General features: G+C 46.2%; 1 protein-coding gene across 3 annotated transcripts; it reads left to right on the forward strand.

Annotated features, from left to right (window-relative positions):
* Positions 1-139: 139 nt before the first annotated feature.
* On the forward strand, positions 140-22,704 carry LOC138993515 (uncharacterized). 3 transcript variants are annotated; one of them, XM_070392756.1, is made up of 5 exons: positions 140-263; positions 1,239-1,394; positions 10,656-10,776; positions 11,869-12,015; positions 20,314-22,704. In XM_070392756.1, the coding sequence occupies exons 2-5, from the start codon at positions 1,265-1,267 to the stop codon at positions 20,594-20,596; spliced, it is 681 nt and encodes a 226-aa protein (XP_070248857.1). In that variant the 5' UTR covers positions 140-263; positions 1,239-1,264; the 3' UTR covers positions 20,597-22,704. The 3 variants fall into 3 exon arrangements, 1 of the variants encoding a protein (XP_070248857.1); XR_011468275.1 differs by lacking the exons at positions 10,656-10,776; positions 11,869-12,015; positions 20,314-22,704 and adding an exon at positions 1,910-2,829; XR_011468274.1 differs by lacking the exons at positions 10,656-10,776; positions 11,869-12,015; positions 20,314-22,704 and having other exon boundaries at positions 1,250-2,829.
* Positions 22,705-24,937: the final 2,233 nt, after the last annotated feature.

The raw sequence follows: 24,937 nt of genomic DNA on the forward strand, positions 1-24,937 counted from the left end.
CCACCGGCTCCTCGCCGGCCCCGCCCTCCGGCCCCTCGCAGGCCCCGCCCCTCACACTGGCTCCTCCTCAGCCCCGCCCACCCGCCACCGGCTCCTCGCCGGCCCCGCCCCCATGCGCCTGGCTGCTCCCCGCGCCTTTCCTCCGCGCCTCTCGCGCTTCTCACCCGCTGGCTGGCGGGGCGACCCTGCGGGCTGTGCGGGAGCCGGGCGCCACTCGTCCCCTGCACTGACACGGCCTCGCCCCTGAGGGAGCGCGAGCCCAGGTATGGCCGGGTCTGCGGTGGGGGGCGGGGAGAGGACGGCGGCGCCTCACGCGCTCCTGAGCCATGGCCTGTGGCCCTGTCGCCCCGGGCCGCCCGCCTCAGCGACGACGCGCTGCGGGGCACAGCCCGGCGGCCCCCGCGCTCGCGTGACGGAGATGCGGGCAGCGCGGCCTCCAGCCCTAGTTCCAGAGGCGCCCGTGTCCATCCCGGGGTGCCTGGCGGCTGCGCTGCTCCATCGCTCCCTCCTTCCCTCCTTCCCTTACTCCTTCACTCGCCCCTTTAGTCACGCCTTTCCTCACTCATTTGTTCACTTGTTCACTCATTTCACTCGTCCTCTCACCCCCTCTCCCTCAGTCAGTCACACATTCCTCCATCACTCCTTCACTCACTCATTCATTCACTCACTCATTCATTCCTTCTCTCATGCACTCTTCCCTCAGTCAGTCACACCCATCACTCATTCCCTACCCCCTCACTTGTGCACTCATTCACTCATTCATTCATTCATTCGTTCCCTCCCTTCCGCAGTCAGTCACTCAGCACTCATCCTCTCCTCACTGCACTCACTCATTCACTCATTCAGGTAACAAAGACGATCAGAAAAGAAGGGCAGAAAACCCGGGGGAAAGAAATGACCCAGAAATAGTTGAACCGCTTAGCGGGGCCAGGAGCACTGGGTCTGCACACTGAGGGCGGGAGCGGAGCTGGTTCCGGTTCCGCAGGCGGATGGACTCCTTCAGCCAGCTGGGCTCTGAAGTCACCACCTGCTGCTGGAGCAGCCAGGCAGTTCCCCCACCTGCTGGGCCTTTATTTACCGTCCTCACCTTTGATATGTGTATCTGCTCTGCTGGGGGCTAAATGTGTGAATAACAAGCCGTGGGAGCCCACTCCACTAGAGAGTGGAGCCTCCCCTGGCTCCCCCATGCCTCCCAAATTCATATTTCTTCTCTAGTCTCTTCATTAATTTATACGCAGCTCTTCTCCAGATTCCCGAACCCTTAATGCGGAAAGACCCCAGCAGCGCAAAGCCTGCACTAGGCAGCTCAGGACCAGGATCAGGAGGACTCCGAGAGTTTCAGACGGACTGGAGCGGCCAGATCCCCGATCTCTTATGCGAAAGAAAGCGCAGCTGTGAGTGAAATGTCTCCAAGTCCCAAAGGGCAGTAACTTCAACTTCGATTCTGTAGTCCCTCAAACTGCCCATCAAGTACAAGGGCAGAATGAAAACACCCATACAGGAAGCAAGTACTTTCCATCCATCCACCTTAAAACAACAACAAAAACTACTAGAGGATGTGCTCCGACAAACATGGGAGACAGTCAACAAAGAGAAGACAAAGGACTAGTACAATGTGGGTGGGGGACCCCAGGATGGAAGAACTACCTTCAGTTTATCTACCGTAACCTCAAACCTTTACCTTTCATGATGGTTTTCACCATTATACAGTTTTAAAAATATACATTATTAATTATATAGTTTAATTCCCGTAATTAATTGGCTGAAGATAAAAAGCTTAAAGAATACTGAACTACATCAATTGACTGAGAAAAAATAATGAAAATAATTATACAAATTAGGATAACATGAATCCACCTGTTGAAAATCCTATAAAATCATTGATTTGTTTTTCCATGTGCTATTTCAGGAAATAGTAGCTTGAAATCTCTTATCTCTTCAATTTGGAAACAAGACCGAAAAGTTGAAAACGAAACCGCCTAAGAAGTCCAAGAATTTAAAACATCTCATATTCTAATTTTTATATTTTTAGTCCAAAAACATCTAGTAAGTTTTAAAAACAAACACTGATGAGGCCTCTATCCTATATAATAAAAGCCTAATATGCTAAGTCTCCAGTCATCCAGTTGTCCATTCAACCAATCAAAGCATAATATGCTAATGATATGCTAAGGATGCTCAACCACTTGCTATGACATGCACTGACCACCAGGGGGCAGACGCTCCAACTGGTAGGTTAGCTTGCTGCTGGGGTCTGGCTGATCAGGACTGAGTGAGATAGGCCAGACACACCCTGGAGTCCTCCCTCGGTCCCCCCGCTGGCTGTCCAACCTCCCGTGTCTCTCCTCAGTCCTGATCATGCACCGGTGGGGCCCCTTGGCCTGGCTTGCACCCTCTCGCAATCTGGGATCCCTCGGGGGATGTTGGAGAGCTGGTTTTGGCCTGATAACACAGGCCAGGCCTAGGGACCCCATTGGTGCACAAATTTGTGCACTGGGCCTCTAAGTAATTACATAATAATGAATGTTCTGCATGGGAAAACTAACATTTGGGGCACATTTGTTATCTTTTTCCCAAAAAACAACCTAAAAAATAATTTGATATATTTGATGACATGGAGTCTGTTGTTATGAAGAGCCAGAGAAGTATACATTTTTACAGTTAATGAGCACAATAATGTTTCTCACTTAACCATCCTAATTATGTTCAGACCTGAGATTAAACATGATGCCATTTAAAAATTGATAATATGATGCTTTTTCTGATAATTAAACTAAACAAATTCTTCAGATGTCAGTTGGAAAAGTGTTTCTCACAATTGAATTACCAGTAAAGATAATATTAAAATCAAGATACAGAACACTCTCAAACGTTTTTTTCTTTTCTTCCTTTCTTTTTTTTTTTGTTAATCCTCACAAGAGGTTATTTTTTCCATTGATTTTTAGAGAGAGTGGAAGGGAGGGAGTGGGGGAGAGAAGAAGAAAGAGAGAGAGAAACAGCAGAAACTATTGATGTGAGAATGACTCATTGATTGGTTGCCTCCTCATAAATTAGTTACCTCCCACACGTGCCCCAACCAGGATTGGGGATTAAACCCTCAACACAGCTATGTGCCTTTGACCAGGAATGGAACCCTCAACCCTTTGGTGGGCAGGGCCCATGCTCTAACCACTTACAAACACTGGCCAGGGCTCAAATATATTTCAATCTAAAATTGCATCTTTATCCTTTAGTATTTAGAAAACAGTGAAATTATTTTTTAAAAATTCCCAAGCCCTGGCCCTTGTGGCTCAGTTGGTTGGAACATTGTCCCGTGTAACAGAAGGTTCGAGTTCAATCCCTGGTCAGGACACATACCTAGCTTTTGGGCTTGATCACCATTTGGGGCATGTACAGAAGGCAACCAATTGATGTTCTTTCTCACATAGATGTTTCTCTCTCTCCCCCTCCCCCAACCCCTTGTCCCTCTCTCTAAAATCAGTAAGCATATCCTCAGGTGAGGATTAAAAAAAATTCCCAAGGAGGTTAAACTAACATCTTTCTGTGAAAAGTACTGAAAAGGAAAACAAAAGGTGGAGACACTAAGCACACTCTCCCACCTAGTGCTAGATCACCTGACCAAGGGTCAGGACGTACCTCACTGAGCACGTCCTGGCAATAGGGGATTCACTGCATTTTGAGCTGGGCATTTTCTTCCTTCCTTCCTTCCTTTCTTTTTTTTTTCTTTCTTTCTTTCTTTTTTTCTTTAATTTTTGTTGATTTCAGAGAGGAAGGAAGAGGGAGAGAGAGAGAGAAAAACGTCTATGATGAGAGAGAATCATGGATTGGCTGCCTCCTGCAAGTCTGCTACTGGGGGTCGAGCCCACAACCCGGGCATGTGCCCTTGACTGGAATTAAATCTGGGACCTTTCAGTTTGAAGTCCGATGCTCTACCCACTGAGCCAAACCGGCTAGGGCTTGAGCTGGGCATTTTCATCGGTTAGAGATTTCTATTGTTGAATTTCTCTAAGTTTTAGGAAGTCCTTTTATTTTTAATATTACCTGCTTGTGTTACATTGAATAAGTCTAAATCTATCTAGACAATTTAAGCTTTGTTGTTCTTTCAACAAACAAAAGGAGATACCACTTTAAGGTGGTATCAGGGATTTGAAAGATGAGTACTTTGAAGACAGATTGTCATTTTTAGTCTTCAGTATCTTCAGTTACTCCCATTTGGTCTTCAGACTCCACAGTCCTCCTGTAAATCCACTTTTATTTTCTCAGTATTCCCCTACATCCAAACAGATTAGAAAATTTGATGTGAGATTGGATAGGTGGGGGGAGAGTGACTGTGCCTGCCTCTGATCTGAATCTGTTAGTGCCCTGGAAGACAGTCTTGTTAAACTATTAATTTAGGTTGAGCCTGTGGTCAACTAAAACTAGATATTTTTGTTTGTTAACTATTTCCTTTCTTTTTCCTTTTTTTTTAAAAAAAATATAAACTGCCTTTATTTTTTTAAAAAATATATTTTATTGATTTTTTTACAGAGAGGAAGGGAGAAGGATAGAGAGTTAGAAACATCGATGAGAGACAAACATTGGTCAGCTGCCTCGTGCACACCCCCTACTGGGGATGTGCCCGAAACCAAGGTATATGCCCTTGACCGGAATCGAACTTGGGGGCCCTTCAGTCCGAGGGCCAACGCTCTATCTACTGAGCCAAACCAGTTAGGGCTATAAACTGCCTTTAAATGAGGTTTTCTCTCCTGTCCTTGTGCAGTTGACTTTTTTGGTCTGAGTATTATGGGTTGAATTGGGTGCTCCCAAGCGGAAGTCCCTAACCCCCAGTATATGTGAATGGGACTGGATTTGGAAACGGAGTCTTTGCTACTGATTAAGTTAAGATGAGGTCATTAGGATGGGCCCAATCCAAATGCCTGGTTTCCTTATAAGAAGGGGACAAGAGACACATGTGGATAAAGGGAAGATACTGTGAAGACACAGGGAGAAAGCCATCTACAAGCCAAGAAATGTGTAAGGCTACCAGGAACTTGGGGAGAGGAATGGAACAGGTTCTTTCTCACCACCCTCTGAAGGAACCAACACTTTTAACATCTTGATTTTGAACTTCGAGCCTCCTAAAATGGGAGATAATACATATCTGTGGTTTGAGCTACCAAATTTGTGGTTCTTTTTTATGGCAGGCCCAGGAAACTAAAACACCCAAGGTACATTTTTTAAAACACCTAAGGTATTTTTTTTTTTCATTTGGAAATAATAGATAAAATAGGAATTCGAAAAGCTAATATCAAAACCAGCAATTTTGCATTCATCCAATGTATGTACATTGCACCATTCATTTTGTCATGATCATAGATTCTTGAACTTCAGTCAAGCTACAGAACTAGTTTCTCACCACAGATATCTCCCTTATCCCACCCCTTAACAGTCATAACCCCCACCCCCATCCCTGACCCCTGATTTGTTTTCCATCTCTATAATTTTATCATTTCAAGAATGTTATGTTAGTGAAAGTATGTGATTTTTGGAGGTTGGCTTTGTTCACTCAGCATAATGTCCTTGTGGTCCACCAAAGTTGTATCTTGTATCAGTAATTGATTCTTTTTTATTATTATTGCAGCATAGAATTTCAGGGTAGGGCGCAACAAGGTTGTTTAACCATTCACCTATTGAAGGACATTTTAGTTGTTTGCAGGTTTTAGCTATCTATACTAATACAAGGGTAATATGCTAATTAGACCAGGCATCTTCTGTACGTCCTTCCAGACCAGCAGTTCTCAACCTGTGGGTCGAGACCCCTTTGGCGGTTGAAGACCTTTTCACAGGGGTCGCCTAAGACCATCCTGCATATCAGATATTTATATTACGATTCATAATAGTAGCAACATTACAGTTATGAAGTAGCAACAAAAATAATTTTATGGTTGGGTCACAACATGAGGAACTGTATTTAAAAGGCCAGAAGGTTGAGAACCACTGTTCCAGACAAAGCCATGGTGGTAGGGCTGAGGCAGAGGTGGTTAGGGGCGATCGGGCCAGCAGGGGAGAGCAGTTAGGGGGATCAGGCCGGCAGGCAGGTGAGCGGTTAGGAGCCAGTGGTCCCAGATTGTGAGAGGGATGTCTGACTGCTGGTTTAGGCCCCATCCTGCAGGGATCGGGCCTAAACCAGCAGTCGGACATCCCCAAGGAGTCCTGGATTGGAGAGGGTGCAGGCCAGGCTGAGGGACTCTCCCCTCCCCCCCATGCACGAATTTTGTGCACTGGGCCTCTAGTTACTAATAAAGCTGTTAGAACAATTGTGTGCAGGTTTTCATGCAGACATACATTTTCATTTACAAGACAGATGCCCAGGAGTGTAATTGCTGGGTTGAATAGTAAGGGCATGTTTAGTGTTTTGAAGAGACTGCCATACCATTTTCCAGAGTGACTGTGTTATTTTACATTCCAGCCAGCAATATCTGAGAGGCTCTATCTCTCTGCATCCTATCAGCATTTAGTATTGCTACTATTTAGCTATCTAGTAAGTGTGTAGTAATATCTCACCTGTAGACCTAGTTCAATTTTGAACTTAATCATGTTAACTTTTTTCATTTCTATGTAGCTTCATTATTCTAGTCTTTCATGAATCTCTTAAGTCTGCATTTTGCTATTTTGGCTGTCTTTTCCAGGAAGTACGATGTTTGGAAGAACATAGACCTGACTTCAATTCTCTGCTTTCTGACATATGAACTGTGTATCTTGGGCAGCTGCTTCACATGTTTGAGCCTTATTTTCTCCTTCTGTGAAAGTATTGCTCTAACTAACTTTTGTAACTATGAAATAAGGTAATGTATGTGTGGTGTTTAGTAGATGGCACACCCTCAGTAGATGTTGCTTGCTTTCCCTTCTGTGTTTTCAACTCAACAAAAATGTAGACCAGAATAAGTTCAGAACTAGAGACCTCTCTTCATTAATTAACCAGGTGAATTAGAATCTAGAAATTATTTTTCACTTAGATTATAAAATCTCAGGAAATTTTCCCTTCACCTGTTAGATTATAGCCTAACCAAATTCTCATTTTATTTTCCCATTGAAACCGATCATATTGATAAGCCTTTAAAATGAGAAATATAGAGCATAAACTGGTAGAAAACATTCAATTGGTACATAAAGTCTGACTCAAATCTTTTCACTTCAGCGTGATCTGCATTGTGTGGCTCAGAAACGGAAGTCCTTTGGAAAAGCTGACGGATTTATTGTGGTCATTCAGAGTATGATGATCAGCAGCTAAAGTCTTTGGAAGTATTTGATGCAGGAAAACTTGCTTGCTAAAAGTTCAGAGTGGAGTGAATGGAGTAAGGATTTTGGTGGTATTTGATGGCATTAGGCCAAGGGACTCAGGTTTAGTTACATCATGCCGCAACCCACAGTCCTCCTGTTCCATGAAGTAGGTGCCCAGATAGATCTATACACACAGAGAAGAAGATAAAGGGTAGTTTATTTTCAAAGCTCTGATGAGCTGACTAGAGCGAGAAACAAAAGGCTCAAGGAATCTTCCCCATTTGCTGCCTTCCTCCACCTAACCTCACACTGGGATGTTCTGAATCTAAGATACACCTGGCTGACTATCCCTTTTTCGTAAGAAAAGAAAAATTACATTCAAATGAAGTTACATGTTAGTCCTCAAATTATACATATGGTTTATTATGTAGAAGAAGATGGAGAAAAACAATTTGCCTTAAAATCAACTATTTTGATCCCATGCTTAAAAAAAAAAAAAAAAAAGGAAGCTGGATAGATCAGGAGCCTATTATTAGCTTATTCATGCATAAGAAACATTTTCTTCCTTTTGTATAATTATGATTTTTAATTTAAAAGAAGCACATGTACCAAATTGGCATGGTAGAACATTCAAGAATTATAAAAACATATAAAATCATATAAAATGAAAAGAAAGCCTTCCAGATTCTCCAGATCTCCAGTCCACCTCCCCTAAGGCAACAAATAAAGAACAAATGTTTTATGTGCCATAACTCTAGGTGCTAGAAATACAAGGCTAACAAATTACACATGGTCCATGCTGTTAGTGTTCAAGGGAGAGAGACCTGAAATGCAATTACAGACGCATGTGCTCTGGCAGGGGAGTGCAGGGCGCTCAGATGCTAGAGGAGAGAAGCATGCATGGTAATGTAATGAGAGAGGCGGAGTAAATTGCCCAGTCACAGTTTGTGAATTACAGAGACTGGGTTCCTGAACCAATATGTTTGAATCAAAGTCCATATTCTTTCTGGGAACTGCTTGCAATTATCAGTGGGGTATTCCACTTTCAGTTTCACTTTATATAATGCCTCAGGAGAGAAGTTTACTAGCCAGAGGGAATTTCCCAGCTACAAAAAGATGGTGCTGGGCAAAAATTTATTATTAGTAGGTATTTCATGGGAAATTCCACTTTCCTTTGACATTTTTTTTGGCAGGTTTTCAAGAGTGTGGAAAGCTATGCTACTAGTCGCTCATCTGCATTTAACTTTCAGCCCCTGAATTTAGCAGAATATTTTGAGCAAAATATACTAAGGTATATTAACTTTTTAAACCAAAACACACATACTTTTTTTTTTTGCTTTAAAGTGACTGTGTGAAAGAGGTTGTAAGTTCAGCACTCTCTGTAGTGTCCTGTTTGGGGCAAACACAGACAAAGCTGTGGAAGAGGCAGCGCTGCCCAGGCTGTCCAGGTCATGAGGGCAAATGGTGTGGAAACTATGACTGAATCAGGGCTCCCACGTCAGCAGCTGAACAGGGGCCAGAGAGCACTTGAAGGTTTGTTGGGAAACCAGGAACTCTTAGGAAGTGAAATGGCAATGTCTGCCCTGCCACCGCAGCCTTGTTGAACAACTCCAGGGATCACTGTCACAAATGGGAGTGACTTATGAATGAGGCCCTGCTTACCTCCTGGGATTGTTCTGAGTGGCTCAAGATATACAATGACTGTAAAAGGTGTTTATAAGTAAATAATAACAATTCTTATCTACTTTACTAAGAAGGAAGAACACAGCCTCTCTCAGCTAGGAACGTGCCTATCACTGCGAATCTGTGAAGTCCTGTTGAATATAAACGTGGTCAGAGAACACCAGCCTCAGACAAGACTACTTTGTGATGGCAGTGGAGCAAGAAAAAAATAAGGCCACTTCATGATCAGATCTGAAAAGACAAATAAGAAATAGCCCAAAACCCAAAACGAGCACACATCACCCTTTCCTGGCTAATAATGAGAACCTACTGCTTCTTTACCAATTGCAGCTTTAGCTTGATTTCACTCCTCTCATAGCCCAGATAAGAATTAAGATACCCAATCAGAGAATTTCTCCTTCTTCCGGACAGCATCCAGTGCAGGGAAGATCCCCAATTTCCTTGAATGCTCCCAAATTACCTAAGACAGGCTCTATCCTGTAGTAAGTTCTTCCTAATAGCCTCTTACTGAGATACCCCATGCTCCCCCAAGAGTGTACCTTTCTCCTTGCAGTGAGACAGCGAAGCAGCTTTCTAGAGCGGCAGATGTGCCTCTGGTGGTCTTTGGTTAGAGGACACTGACAAGTTCATGGAGCAGTTATTGCCCAGCCAAGAGCCCTCATATCTGCATCTCGGTCATTTAATACCAAAATACTAGGCACTAGATCAGTGATGGCGAACCTATGACACGCGTGTCAGAGGTGACACGCGAACTCATTTTTTGGTTGATTTTTCTTTGTTAAATGGCATTTAAATATATAAAATAAATATCAAAAATATAAGTCTTTGTTTTACTATGGTTGCAAATATCAAAAAGTTTCTATATGTGACACGGCACCAGAGTTAAGTTAGGGTTTTTCAAAATGCTGACATGCCGAGCTCAAAAGGTTCGCCATCACTGCACTAGATGCTACTCATCGTGTGCAGATGCAGAAACAGGCACAGCGATGTTAATTACTTGTGTAAGGTCCCACAGCTATTCTGTGGCAGAGCCAGGATTTGAACCAAGGAAATTCCATTGCTGCATCTTGAATCTGTTCAACTGCACTCAGGCAGTGAGACTTAGGAGAGATGGAGTGTGAATTATGTTACAGGTCAACACTGTGATATGAAGAGTTATTGTACATGTGAGCAAGGATATGTTTAAAGGAGTTCAGTCTAGCAATCAAAGTATTGATGTGTCTCTAGTAATAGTTTACTAAAGTTGTTATGTACATCATTTTTATTCTTTAAAAGTCTTTCTCATAACAATTTTGACTTGGGATATATATTGATATGAACTGAACCATTCCAGCGTAAAACTATGGGGCTTTGGAATCAGATCACATGAGTTAGAAGTCTCCTCTTTCAGTAACCGCAGTGTCTGACTTCGTTGGTATTATGTAATTTTGACAAGCCTTACTCACTTCCTTCATCTATTAAATAGTGAAAAAGTATCTTTCTTAAAGCTATCATGAGAATTAAACAGGACTGTGTATAAGACTATACACAATATTAATTTCCTTTCTCAAAATAAAGTATTTGGGGCCTTGCCAATTTTAGTTTAGTGAGAATTATCAAGGCTGGCTTATGAAATATTGAAAAGTGATTTGCAAATCAAAACTATGTGGCCATACTTTACTTTCTGATGCGATCTCCATGAATACAAGGGCCATCTCTGTTTTGTTTACCAGTGCCCAGGACAATGAGTGAACTTGATGATAGTGCACCCATTTTCACTGGAGGCCATGGGAGGATGCTGTGTGGCCAGCTGAAGACTGCCGTTCTTAGGTTAAAAGCATGCAGAATTATTAGGTATGTTCATTTCAAGTTTTAGTTTTTTCAAAGTTACAAGTTTATAAGTATTTCTCTCTTTTCCGCATCCAGCACGGCTAGAGAGCGGTCCGGTTCCTGAGTAGGGGTGACAGGGGATTGAGAAAATGAAAGAGACAGACACAAATACAGTAGGGAAAGCTGGGACTGGGTGGGACCACTGTCCTCTGATGGAGAGACAGGGACCCAGAGCCAAAACAGCGAGTTTACTTTATACAGCAAAAACCAGGAAGTTTTACTAAAGGTCAAGACAAAGGAGATTATGCGCATTCTTGGGTGGGCCTGAGTCATATTCATTCCTGGTGCTTGGCTGGATTTAGATAACAAAACCCACCCCCTGGTACCTGGGCTGAAGGTCAGGCTGACAACACTCCTGCCTCTGTCAAGGCGTGTTTCCAGGACGTGGCTCTGCCAACGCCACTGGATTCAGCTGACAATAATTAAAGAAATGCCTATGTGCCTTCCCAGGCGCTCTCTACACAAGGTCATGTTTAAAAGGTGTTATAATTCACAGAGGTAAAGTTATGAAAAAGTACCAGAGTTAAAAAAATTCTTTGCAGCCAATATTCCAATAATTTTCTAAACTCTAGACTGTATCCAGTGCAGTAATATTTTCTGTCACCTACTTAGAAAATTAAAATTGTATTAAATATTTAAAAATAAACCATGTACAACTGACAACATTGGATGGAAGATGTTTTATTTCAAGCATAATTAGGTATTACCTTAAGTTTATCCCTCTTAGTAGAATTAGTCAAAACTGTCACCTGATTGAATGACTAAATCCTTAAAAAGTGGCTGTGAAATTGAAATACTAACTCCTTATAGACACAAATGTTTTATATTCTTCAAAATATAATATTATTAAGACAACCTTGTGGTATAACTGTTATCCCTGTTGAGATATGATGGGGCTAAAAAGTGATATTCTTTATCTGAAGTTCAGAACCAACTGAGAAGTGAGCAAAAGAGCAGTGGAGATGGAGACCACAATGTGAACTTCCTCCTGAAATGTGAAGATTGTGACTTAGAGCTATTGGCAAGTGGGTTTACTAATCCTGACCTACCTAACAGGCAGAAGAGACCCAGCCTGCCCCGAGGAGGCTGCCCATCAGGGTGCTACGTGGAGGAGCAGCACGCATTCTCTCGGAGGCAGGAAGAATCCAAAGATAAAGAAAAGAGAAAGGGGTCAGCCACTACGTCCCCAAGCTCACAAGTCAGGTAAGACGCTCCTTTTCCCCTAGGGTGGGGTGCAGGCAGGTGCGGAGGGAGACTGGTGTGCAGTGAGGGCTGGCTGCGTTATTCCAATGAAAGGACTGTCCTCCTAGGATGAAATATTTGGAATGGTGGGTGGGGGTAAAGGCTTTTTCTCCACAACAACTCTTATTTGAACAGTGGGGAAGCTGAGCCTAAGAGCAAAGTACTAGCCGCAAGTGCTCCAGGGAGAGGTGGTAGGCCTGGGAGTAAACCAGCAGCCTTGTCCATGAATCCATGGTGCGGTCTCCCAGAGTTACAGCGAAAATGGGTCCCAGGCATCTAACAGGACAGCCATGGAGCTTCCTTCATATTTGCTTTGAGATAAAGTGATGAACTCGAGTGGTGCATAAACCACGTAGTCATTAGGAATGTATGGCATTTATATATTTAAATGCTTGTATGTATGTGTAGGACACAAGTATTGAAACACTGAGGAGATTCCGTGATGTTCATGCTGAAGAGTGGAGGTGATTAGAGGGGCAGGGACTGAAGAATGGACTCACAGTTATTCTGTAGAGTGGAAATGCCTAGGAAACATGGGAAGAGGTGATGTGAAGGTGGAGGACCACTGTTGGTGTGACAGCTGGGGCAAAGCTGCTCCCAGAGACTTCTGGCACATTTTAAAGAGGGCGACAGAGTCCCAGCACAAGAAGGTGTCTTTAGGGACTGCTGGTGGCTACCCCCAGGGGTTAATGTTTTAAGAGTAGGTGCCATACTATGCGTTTGCAGTATCTTCTCTGTAACTTGTGGGTAGCTGGGCAGAGACTCTGGGAGTCTCCACAGTGCTTGGCCTCAGTCACTCCTATAAAACATGTTAGCAGGGGCGTGCTTGGTTGCAGTCTCCATTTCAGTGCCCACGGTACCTATCCGCTTTCCTCGTTCATGAGGGTTACAGAGGGAACGAATGAGATGACACGCCTGGAAGTGCCTCATCAATGTGATACATGAACTAATTTCAATTCTGAATCATGGCTCTACCCTAAGGTTTTCTTTATCCTGGTTTCCAGTCATTTGAGGGTGAACGCTGTGCGACACATGAAGCAAGAGGCAACATATTTCCTGCCTCCCGGGTATTCCAAGAGGAGAGAACAGGTTTTAGAGGCTTAGCAATTGTTCCATCCTTGGATAGTTTCTAAAATTACTCTTCTATGAGGAGTGCAAGGAATATTTCTGTACTGACTGACATAAGTAAGACAGGCAGACCAGGTAATCGGCTATAACACTTTCATTCACACAATGTAGCATGTGATCTTACACATGAACATTGGCAAAATGCGTGAAGCGTAACCAAGCTGGCTTTTTGGATCTGGCCGCACAGTGAGTTTTGATCTGTTATCCCTCCTGTGCCTGCTGTAACTTGTTCTTGTTTAAATAACCTCATGGATAACATCTAAATTCTAAACAGGTGCTTAACACTATGACTTTGAATGCAGTGAAGCCACAGCCTGATCAAGGAGTTCTTTCCGAATGCAGCTCTCCCTACACGTCGCAGCAGGGAAGGAATCCCAGAGCCTCCTTTGCCCGAGCCTCCCTTCGTGGCACTAATGCCACAGGCTGGCTGCCCAGGCCTATGGGGTGCTTGCTTTGACTGTCGAGCTTCCCGTAGCACAGAGAGAGCACGCAGTAGTGCTCAGGCAGTGCGGAGATCCAGCAGCCGCCCACAGAAGCACTGGCGGAGCTGTCTCATTAGCCAGCTCTTAAAAACAAGCCAGGTGGACAGCAGTAGGTCCCTGTTGATCTATGAGATAGAAATCCCCTTGGAGCTGCGTGCTAATTGAAAAGGCAAACTGCTGCCATCCCCGTGGTGGTGTGGAGCCTGGGGTGGGAATGAGGACGTCTGGCAGGCGTCGTCTGAGCCAGGATCCTGGGCTGGGCTGGGCTGCGTGTGACTCTGCAGCTGATCATGGGTCCCGGGGGTGAGTGACGGTGTCCTGTGAGCCTTCTGAGTCAGTTCTATCGTAGGTTCCCAGCCAACCTGGGCAGACGTATAAAAGGAAAGTGACATGCTTGGCGCCAGGCTCTTGACGCTTAGCATGAAGCAGGTTGAGCAGAGGAGGGATTTTTCAAGGCAGTGAGAAAATTGCTGAACTAGCTTTACTTGGGGGTGAGCAGAAGGGAGGAGGTTCATCCTAGCTCCTATGTGTGCCTAGAATAGATGCCTAGTTTATTTAAGTAAGGTACTTGGGGTCAGTAAAGATAGTCTTATGTACATGTATATATTATGTAAATGTATCTATGCATTACATAATATATTATGTGTATGTATCTATGCTACATGCATGTATCTATATATTTCAGGCACATAAAACACATTACAGGCATGCATCTATATGTTGCATGTAATATATAACAGGTATATTACACACATGTGTTATATTTTGCATACATGTATGACACAGTACATATATGTATCTATATTTTACACACACCTATATATTGTAGATATTTAATATGTTATATATCTGTATTTTACTTGTATGGATAACATATTACATGTGTATCCATATATTATATGCATGTATCTATATATCACAGGCATATAATATATTACATGCATATATTACATGGTTGTATCTATATGTTACTGATAATTTATTTATTATACATTACATGCATGTATCTATCTCTTACATTCTCTCATACGTGTGCATTGAATAAAATTTAGAAAAATCAAAAGGGGATATAGTGAAGTTAGTCTCCAGGCAGGTTTCCCTCCCAGAGGTGAGTTACAAGGCTCCTTTCTCACTCCTCCCGTCCTTGTTCTAGCTGATGCGCCTCCCCAAGCCTAGCAGCACCCTTCCTGACTGGGTGATTTAACCTGTGGGCCTGTGTTTCCAGGCCTCGGTGCAGGTATCTCTTTTCAGTCATTGTTTCCCGTTCTCCCTAGCAGGTTCCTGTGTCACACCCTGCATGAACCTGGTCCCACTCCCTATGTGTCATTCATGTTCTTCATTCTCTGGTCTGTCCCAAATCTCTGTTTCTTTGAGACTGAGTCAGACCCATTTCTCCTGACTGCCTCACTCATTGATTCCCTTCTGCTCTGGTCTCCTAGGCATCTGTGAACAGGGTTATGTGAGCTCCTGTTTTCATTTTTCCAAAATGATGCCAAAATACATTAAATAAAATATTAAGTTGCATCATTGTGGCTAAAGCTATATAAATCTTAAAAAAGACAAAGAGGTTAGCTCAAAGTTCTCAGACATTACTAGAAATTTGCTTTCATTAATGAAAAAAATTCACATACAAAATCTTTCAAAATAAGGTTCCTGGGGAAGAGAGTAAAGTGAGTCTGTGATGGGGAGAAGCTGCAACCACACATTCGTGCTTGAGGGCATGACCTTGAAGACAGGCAGCCCTGGTGCTAACTGTTAGTGTGACCTTGGGCAGTCTGCATTATCTTCTAGAGCTGCGGGTTCTCAGCAAGAAACGCCTCCACGTAAGCAGAACACTCAGCACAGTGTCTGAGCAGCAAGTGCTGGGTGATGTCAGGTGCTGTCCTGCTGCTCTAGGCACTGTTGTGTGGCTTGTCTTCTGGCGTAGGCAGAACAGTTGCCCTTTTCCCCTCCAAAGGTCCGAGTTCTAATCCCTGGCACCTCTGAATGTGACCTTACAGGGAAAATGGGACTTTGCAGGCGTGATTAAATCCAGGATCTGAAAACAGACTCTCTGGGTTATGCAGGTGGACCCCAGGTCCTCACAGGGCCCTTAGCAGATGGAAGAGGCAGTCAGGCCAGGTGACCTAGTCAGTGTCCCAATCAGAGGGATTGGTGTGAGAAGGCTTCAACCAGCTGCTGCAGGCTTGGGAGGAGGAGGGAGGGGCCTGGAGACAGAAGCTGGAAAAGGGGAGGAAATGGGTCCTCCTCAAGCCTCCAGAGAGGAATGCAGTCCTGCCAGCACCTTGCTTTTACCCAGTGAGACCCAATTCAGACTTCTGACCTCTAGAAGACAGTGCATTTGTGCCAGGGTTCTTGTCTCAGCATCAAGAAGGGTTTAGGAATCTGGAGAAGGCTGTGTGTAGATGTTAAATAGGAATACAGAGACTAATAAAGAATCTGGAGACGAAATATAATTTTGAAAGGCATTGGGGCCCTGACCAGTTTGGCTCAGTGGGTAGAGTGTCGGCCTGCGTACTGAAGGGTCCCAGGTTCAATTCTGGTCAAGGGCATGTACCTTGGTTGCGGGCACATCCCCAGTAGGAGGTGTGCAGGAGGCAGCTGATCGATGTTTCTCTCTCATCAATGTTTCTAACTCTCTATCCCTCTCCCTTCTTCTCTGTAAAAAAATCAATAAAATATATTTTTTTAAAAAGGCATTGGGGGTCAGAGGAGCTTAGCTAAAGGAGCTAAGTTCTAAGGCAGCGGTTCTCAACCTGTGGGTTGCAACCCCTTTGGGGGTCGAACAACCCTTTCACAGGGGTCACCTAAGACCATCGGAAAACACATATATAATTACATATTGTTTTTGTGATTAATCACTATGCTTTAATTATGTTCAATTTGTAACAAAGAAATTGGGGGTCACCACAACATGAGGAATTGTATTAAAGGGTCACGGCATTAGGAAGGTTGAGAACCACTGTTCTAAGGTCTTAAGTCTAAGGTCTTAGATCAGGGGTCCTCAAACTACGGCCCACGGGCCACATGCAAATACAAATATTGTATTTGTTCTCGTTTTGTTTTTTTACTTCAAAATAAGATATGTGCAGTGTGCATAGGAATTTGTTCATAGTTTTTTTTTAAACTATAGTCCGGCCCTCCAACGGTCTGAGGGACAGTGAACTGGCCTCCTGTTTAAAAAGTTTGAGGACCTCTGTCTTAGATTCTCCTCTTCCCCAGGACCCCATGCTTTTTATTAACACAACTTGCCCTGAGGCAAGGCAGAGATATACACTTCAAAGGGTATACACAAGCATTGTCAGAATGGGGGAATTAGCCTATGGCTGTTCAGGTGTTTGGCCAGTAGGAGGCAATAACATGTAGATTAAGATGCCCTTTAGCTGTCTGGCAGCCAAGAAATCAATTTAATGTATCCTATTCAGGTTTGGGGAAATGCCTTTAGCCATTCCCAGATGCAGCCTGCTGTCATGCTGGAATTGGTCTCTGGCACATTTGCAAGATAATAAAGGTGTGTTGTCTTAAACCACTGAACTAGCGGTAATTTACAAAGCATCAATAGGAAACAAGTGCATCTCCCAGCTGGACTCCTCTATGAAGACCAATCCTGAATAGCGGGTAGTGTCCAGTGTTAGATGTAAACAGAGATCAATAAACTGCTTCCCTAGGGTCTCAGCTGAGAGGCTAGCAGCCTGTAAACTACCCCTTCCAGTGCAGAAGGGGAAACAGTTGGAGTGCCAGCCAGCTCTTTTCCTGAAGTGATTTCCATGATAATACAAGTTAAAAATACTGGGGAATTCCCAGTCTCACTGCTAACTGGCAAGAAATTCAACTCTGGCCCAGTTAGGGTTTCCCCCTCCGTGTCCCTGCCTCCCATAACTACAGTCTGTTTACAAGGTCAACAATAATCCCATTCTGTATGGAGTACAGTGTGCACCAGGCACTCTGCTTAGCGTTTGGCATCCATCACCCTATTTTATCCTCACAAAATTCCCCTGGCTGCAGGAGGAAATGTGGGGCCTGTTCTTCAAACTTTTGCTCACAAATCTCAGTGGATTCTGACGTCAGTTTGGTGGGGAGTGACCAGCAGTTTCAAACAATAAAATACAATAGGAAAATACTAGTGGTTTCAATTATATATATGGTGCTGGGTTGTGTTATAGAATATACGTCTTAATATGGGTCACAGTAAAAGGTAGTTCTTGTAGTGGCTTAGACTTAAAAATCTAAACTCACTGAAAGGGCGAGGGCTATGCCCTCCATCTTGCCTGTATCCTCCATGTTGGGGCCACGTGCGGCCTTCTTCCCGGAAGCCCAGGCCTCTGCTGGCCACGCCCGGGATTTTAAACTAACCAATGACAATCAAGGGAAGTGCGCGCCATAGATATGACCACATCCTGTGTAACAGGACACGGCTTGCGCCTGGCCAATCGGCAGAGCACAGTCCTTTCTCCTCCCCTTACTCCGACCCCCCGCTATATAACCGGTCTCTGGGCGGGGTTGGCTCTCTTGGCCACTTGGCTAGCTGATGTGTCGGTGAGTCTGGTGGATGGAGAGCTCAAGCTAGCTTGAAATACAGATTCTTATGCTTTTGCATCGGATTGGATGGCTCCCTGATGTGGTTTCTTGGGAATCTTGAAATCTGGGCATAACATTTGGGGGCTCGCCCGGGGTTCCCAGGACCATGTAGGGATCCTCAATCCGTAGAATCTGCGTAGCCGCGGTAAGTGTCTGTGTGTTGTGTTTGTCTGTTCTGTGTGCTTTATCTGTCCTGTATGAGCTCACTTCTGGAATCTTTGCCTGAGGGGTCTAGGGCGGACGCGCCCGTGAACAACCACAGGCGGGGGAGAGTTAGAAGACGTTCTGCTCCCCACGAGGAATGTGTATTCTCCTACGGTTATGAGAGATGTGTATTCCTCTTGCGGATTATGAGAGATGTATATTCCTCTCATGAGAGATGTGTATTCCTCTCGCGGATTTGAGACGAGGCGGTTAGCTCCCGCCGGGTTTGGCGTAATGCCATCGTCTAGTTACTTCCATGGAGTTGAAAGGCTGTTCTTTGGGGCCCTGTTTGTCTGTCTGTGTTTTTGTTTTCTGTGGACTTACTGGACGGATGTTGTGGGATGGACTCAGACTGGTCCTTCGGGTATTGTGATTGATCAGTTCAAGAAGATTGCGGGAGGCTTTAGAGCTCCCTCAGAAATTGGGAAGTTGTTAGGAATTGAATGGATTGTTTAAACTCTGAATGAATGTCTGGTGAAAGTATGTGAGTGTAAAGGCAGGGGAGGGGTCCCCGCCCACCCGCCCGCGCACCTCCCAGGCAGGGAAGGTGAGCAGGGATCACTGTGCCTCGGGCCGCAGGAGAGGAAAGATGCGCCTGGATGCGGAGGCTGAGGCCGGCGCACTGAGGCCGGGGGCGCTGGGCGCCCGGGGGCAGGTGTGCAGGAGCGCGGCACGCGGCTGCCCCGGAGCCCGGCCGCGCCGCGGGCCCGGGCGGCTCGGCTGCGGCCGCGGCCCTGAGGGCTTGGCCTCCGGCCCGGTCGGCAGCGGGCGCTGGGCCGGAGCCGGAGCCCGAGCTGCGCGGCCTGGAAGAGGCCGGAGGCCGGGAGAGGCGGCGGCAGCCCAGGCAACCTGAGCCCCGCAGCTTGGGCCTGCGCTCGGTGCCATGAGCAGCGGCGCGCCTTCGGGGGGCGGCCCTGGGGGCTCGGGCCAGGCGCGGACAAGCTCGTTCGCGGAGCCTGGCGGCGGCGGCGGCCTGCGTTGGCCGGCGTTGGCCGGCGTTGGCCCCGGGCTTGTGGAGAGTGAGTGGAGCCGGTGGAGCGCGGGGGGCGGGGCCGGCGCATCGCTCACGGGAGGCGGGAGCGGCAAGGCCCCTGGCAGCGTCGGGTCCAGGGGGAGGTCGCCACAGCTAGATCATAGAGCTATGGGGGTTGCTTTTGATTTCCCCAGCAGAAAAATTGTGACCATTTTGAAATTTAGCAGCTATGCCAGGCTTATTGGCTGGAAACTTAAAACTTTTAAGTTCAAATCACCTATGAAGCAGGAAGTGTGCTTGAATCCAATTTCTAAAGTAAAGTTGTAATAAATACCATTTCTATCTAAATAAGACATAGGTCAAGAATCCTGTCCTGGGATGTGGGAAAGGGAAGACCCCCACATCTGTTCCTGTCAGGCCCCCATCAGGGGACTTGGGTGGTGTCCCTGTTATCTGCTCAAGAGCCCAAGGCTGTAAAAATACTTGTTCACTGAAAAGGTGTAAGTGTAAATGTTTATTTGATGTTTATAAGCATCTCTGTTGTTTACTGGGAACTTTGATTTTCTATGTGATATTCTGTGCTGGGTTGGGATTTTGGAATTCTAGTCTGATTGGGACATTTAAGGATGGGGCTCACAGTTCCTCAAGGCAAAGACTTAATGGGCCCTTCCCCCCTGCCTGTGCTGAATTAGATAAAACAGGCCAGTACTGATTAAGAAAGACAATGGGCCTTGGAATCTGTAAAGATAGGCGGGAATGAAGCTGGTCTAATGTACTGAAAGGGTTTGGTCATGGAAACTGGCGGGGAATGGGTGGCTCTCCTATCATGTTTGGCAGGCCCCACCCCCTATCATTCCTGACTTTCTTGCTGCAAGAATTGTCTCTTTTCTTGAGAGGGCTCCAGAGGGCGCACGAGGACATTTGGCTGCGCCTTGGCGCCACCCAGGCAAAAGGCACCTCCTGGAGCCTCGATGGAAAGGTCCCTACACCCAACTCCGTGGTGCTGACGACCCCCACCGCTCTCAAGATAGACGGCGTCGCGACCTGGGTCCATCACACCCACGTCCGGTCAGCGGACCCATCCATGATCCGGAAAGACTTCGTCACCACATGGAGCGTCGATCGAGAACAACGCAACCTGCTCAAGCTCAAGCTATGGTGTGCTCGACCTGCCTGATGCTGGTAACATTGAATAGACTTAGATAATGCCTGCGTCTTCATGGACATGGCTCCAAAAAGACAAGGACAATTCATAGGAAGGTCAAGAATAGACTTTAGTATCACATGTTTAGTAGCAGAAGATGTGGCTGCCTAAAGCGGCCATGATGCCTATATTATGTTTCATTGTATTGATGTGTTATATTGACCTTTAATTCTCTTGCAGGTTTGAATGTATGTTGGCTGTCCTGGAAGGGAACTATATGGGTTGACCCCCAAAAGTAAAGGGTGCCTAGCTGCCAAGAGGGCAGGTGCCCACCTGGGCAGGGAACAGTGCCCATCAGGTTTTGGTCTCTGTTGAGAGACAGCTAACAGTTGGCAGCCTGTGTACTGCTTGCAGGCCTTTGTGACCATGCCCATGTCAGGGGTAGTCTGAAAAAAGCCTGTTTAGAGTAGAAGGTCTGAGGCATGGTTATGCATAGAAAGAAAGTTTAATGCCAACAATTAAAAGGAATTGGCAAGGAAAGTCAGAAAATCTTAGAGTAGATCAGTATGTTTTTCTCCTTATGTAATTCCTCCGAAATTCGGCAATGCTAAATAAGTCATGGCAATACATTTCTTTGCATGGATTCAATAAGACCGGTTCCTAATAGTGGTTTTATTAATGGAAAACTTTGACTGGAGTATCATGTTTTAAAGAGCCCTGTCTGAGCTCTAAAGACTTGAAGCCAGTAAGAATGCCATGAAGAAAGCCTGGTATCCTGCTTGGAAGCCCTGAAGATGGCTGGCGCTGGAGTGTCAGGCCGATGCCCTACCATCACTGGCGGTTGGTAAGAGTAGAAGGGGAGCAGTATGGATGCCTCTGCGTCCCTGCGGAACCCCCACACACTCTGGGCCGCAACAAGTAGGAGGGCTACTGAGATGGGCCTTAAAGCCTGGAGCGTGGGCTCAGGTGGAGTTGCTACAGGTGAGGGATTCACCTAACTCAGCAGATACTGCAGGCGGACCTGATGGCAGCTGGGTGGCGTGGCTTCCTGGCCCTACGGGGCACATTAAGATTCAACCATGAGATTCCAGCAAAGGTAGTCAGTTACCATTCTTGTTGTGTTTATGCAAACATCAGGACAGTAGATAAATTAATCTTGATTTGGCTTTTTGATAGCCATGGAGGAATTTTAAGAAGAAAAATCCTATTTCAATAAAAGTTGTTAAAGCTAAAATGGTTTCTTTCCCTTCCACCAGACCATTTGTTAAGATATGTCCAGTATGGGCCTCTAGCAACGGTGGAATGGAAAAGCAGTCCGTCTCATGATTGAGCCGGAAGTTCCAAGACAAAGGGGGGAATGAAAGGGCGAGGGCTATGCCCTCCATCTTGCCTGTATCCTCCATGTTGGGGCCACGTGCGGCCTTCTTCCCGGAAGCCCAGGCCTCTGCTGGCCACGCCCGGGATTTTAAACTAACCAATGACAATCAAGGGAAGTGCGCGCCATAGATATGACCACATCCTGTGTAACAGGACGCGGCTTGCGCCTGGCCAATCGGCAGAGCACAGTCCTTTCTCCTCCCCTTACTCCGACCCCCCCCTATATAACCAGTCTCTGGGCGGGGTTGGCTCTCTTGGCCACTTGGCTAGCTGATGTGTCGGTGAGTCTGGTGGATGGAGAGCTCAAGCTAGCTTGAAATACAGATTCTTATGCTTTTGCATCGGATTGGATGGCTCCCTGATGTGGTTTCTTGGGAATCTTGAAATCTGGGCATAACACTCACCAGCAAAGTGATGAAGAGCACAGGCTTCAGCTACTTGGCCCCAATTCTGCATCTGACCAGCTGTGTTGAGCATTGTTAGGTTTGATGGAGCAATTGAGTTGATACCCTTCCCCTGGGAACTGGTTTTTCAGGTCATTTCACTATGGACATTCTTTTTGCTGAAGACTACATTTTACTTGTGGTGACCACATTCCACTCTCTCCCCTCCGGGTCTACATAAAGAAGTCTCCACCCAGGAAAAAGCCCGCCAAAAGTCCTTTAAAAGCCACTGACTGCTTTAAAAGCCACTGACTGCTCTCACTGGGTGCTGGAGACATCCAGGCTCAGCCACCTGGTGTGTAGATGATCGAATAAATTCATAATCCCTCACCACTCTGGCCTTGTGCATTCCTCCTTCGGTGACCTAACATTTGGTGCCAAAACCCCGGAAGGTTCCATGGGGATGGGGAGCCATCGTACTGGCTTCAGTCACCCCGAGTTTGCTACTCGGAGAGCAGTAGGCAGCAGCAGCAGCAGCTCATCCTGGGCTTATCTCTGAATCCTACTCAGGTGACTTGATTGCTGGTCTCGATTTGGCCTCTCTCCCTATGGCCCCCCCAAACTGGGGTAGAGGAGCCAACGGAGGAGCCTACGCAGGAGCAGTAGGCAGCGGCAGCTTGTCCTGGGCTTACCTCTGAATCCTGCTGGGGTGACTCGATTGCCAGCCTCGATCAGGCCTCCCTCCCTTACTGGGTCTTCCCCAGCCAGCTGAGGAGGACGCGGACTGGGAATCTCTCCTTCTCCATTGCTGAGCCTCCATCCCACACCGGCCAGTCTTCTCTAGGTGAGTGACCTTCCACCATTCCCCTCATCTCAGGTCTTCTGCTCACTCTCTCTCACTGACTTCTTGAAAGTCTCTCATCTCAAAAGTCCTAGCGCTAGGCCAGAAGACTCCTCAGCCGTTTGGCTTTGGGTCATTCTGGATTGGGGACACCCAGTCCAGAGGGTCACCTCTCGTTTCTCATGGTGATTGGTTTAGCAGCAGGGATGCGTGCCCTAAACAGTCACCTTCGGATTTGTGGTCTGTCACTCACCCTTCCTCTCTCGTGGGCCATGTGACGCTCCCTCTGCACACTCACGGGGGAGATCGTGCCCAACCACCTCACTTTATTTTGTAACACTGTTTGGCAACAACATCAACTGGATAATAAGTCTCAATGGCTTGAAAACAAGACTTTCAATTTTAATACACTGAACAATTTACATAATTGCTGTCCCTGCAATGGAAAATGGTCAGAGATTCCCTACGTCCAGGCCTTTTCACCCTCCAGTCCCAATCCTCTCTCTCAGTCCTGCTCTACCCATCTTACCCCTAACAATCCTGATTCTGAATCTACTCTAGACCCAGCAGACCACCAACCTCCACTCCCTTACACATCCCCTCCCTCACCGGCAGTAGATTCCCAAAACCCAGACCCTCTTAACCAGCAACCACCTTCTCCCCAGTCCCTGAGAGCCCAAATACTGAGAACATGAGCTCTAATACAGCCTTTCCCATCTAACACTCATTCTCAGGCCACCCAAAGACTGTCTTCCTCAACAGCCTCTTCTATTCCCGCATCCATTCTACCCCTGAGGGAGGCAGCAGGAACTGAGGGCGTAGTCTGAGTCCATGCCCCACTCTCTACATCCAGCCTCACACAGATTGAGAGGCATCTCAGGTCTTTTTCCACTGACTCGACCACCTTCACTAAGGAGCCTGACCCAGTCCTATGTCCTGACTTGGCATGACATCTATGTCCTCCTGTCCTCCTCTACAGAAATTTACCACCTTAGACCCCACCTCCCCAGAGGGAGCCCTTCTTCTAAACACCCATTTTATATCCCAAACATACGCCGCAAACTTCAAAAATAGATACAGGTCCACAAACCCCTCAAAAAGACCTTGTTAACCTGACCTTTAAGGTCTTTAATAGACAAGGAAACCCAAATCCAAAAACAAAGGTGAGATCAGGCCAAGGCTGAGGCTCAGAAGGAGACCTTTCAGCTCCTAGCCCACTCTCATGAACCTCAAACGAAGTGCTGGTCCTCCAACTGCAGGTAAGTCAGGGGCTAAGCTTCCTCTGGGCCCATGCCTCAAATGCAACAAGGAAGGACACTGAGCCAAGTCCTGCTCAAACCTAAGACCCCCGCCTGAGCCCTGTCAAAGGTAAGGAAAGGAAGGCCACTGGAAATCAGACTTTAGTCTGGCCCCTCTGGTTCAGGCCTCAGCCAGTCCAGCACGGCTGCCCTCTGGATCCGGTTTGGAGCTCCCAGACCTCCTGGGACTGGCCACCAAAGAAGCTGCCCAGGCCCTGACAGAGCCCCACAGACTTATACCACCAGGACAGAGCCTCGGGTAACGACTGTGGTGGCAGGTAAGCCGATCTCCTTTTTAATTGACACTGGGGTCACTTATTCTGCCCTCTCCGAATTCACTGGGACCCTTGTCCACTCCTCAGTCTCTATTATGGTGGTTGACGGATTAGTCTCACAGCCATTAGCCACCTCACGTCTACACTGCATCTTACTAAACTCCCCCATTCACTCTTTTCTCATTCTACCTTGGTGCCCA

Source organism: Myotis yumanensis, unplaced genomic scaffold (genome assembly GCF_028538775.1).
Source record: "Myotis yumanensis isolate MYYU_CA2020_CCGP unplaced genomic scaffold, mMyoYum1.0.hap1 SCAF_15, whole genome shotgun sequence".
Classification (NCBI taxonomy): Eukaryota; Metazoa; Chordata; class Mammalia; order Chiroptera; family Vespertilionidae; genus Myotis; species Myotis yumanensis.

Bases quoted from the DNA above. Each gene is read 5' to 3' on its own strand.
- LOC138993515 (XM_070392756.1), top strand. From the start codon at position 1,265: ATGCGGAAAGACCCCAGCAGCGCAAAGCCTGCACTAGGCAGCTCAGGA. The intron at 1,395-10,655 runs GTGAGTGAAATG...TTTGTTTACCAG, and splicing joins ATGCGAAAGAAAGCGCAGCT to TGCCCAGGACAATGAGTGAA. The intron at 12,016-20,313 runs GTAAGACGCTCC...TCTTTTCTTGAG, and splicing joins TCCCCAAGCTCACAAGTCAG to AGGGCTCCAGAGGGCGCACG.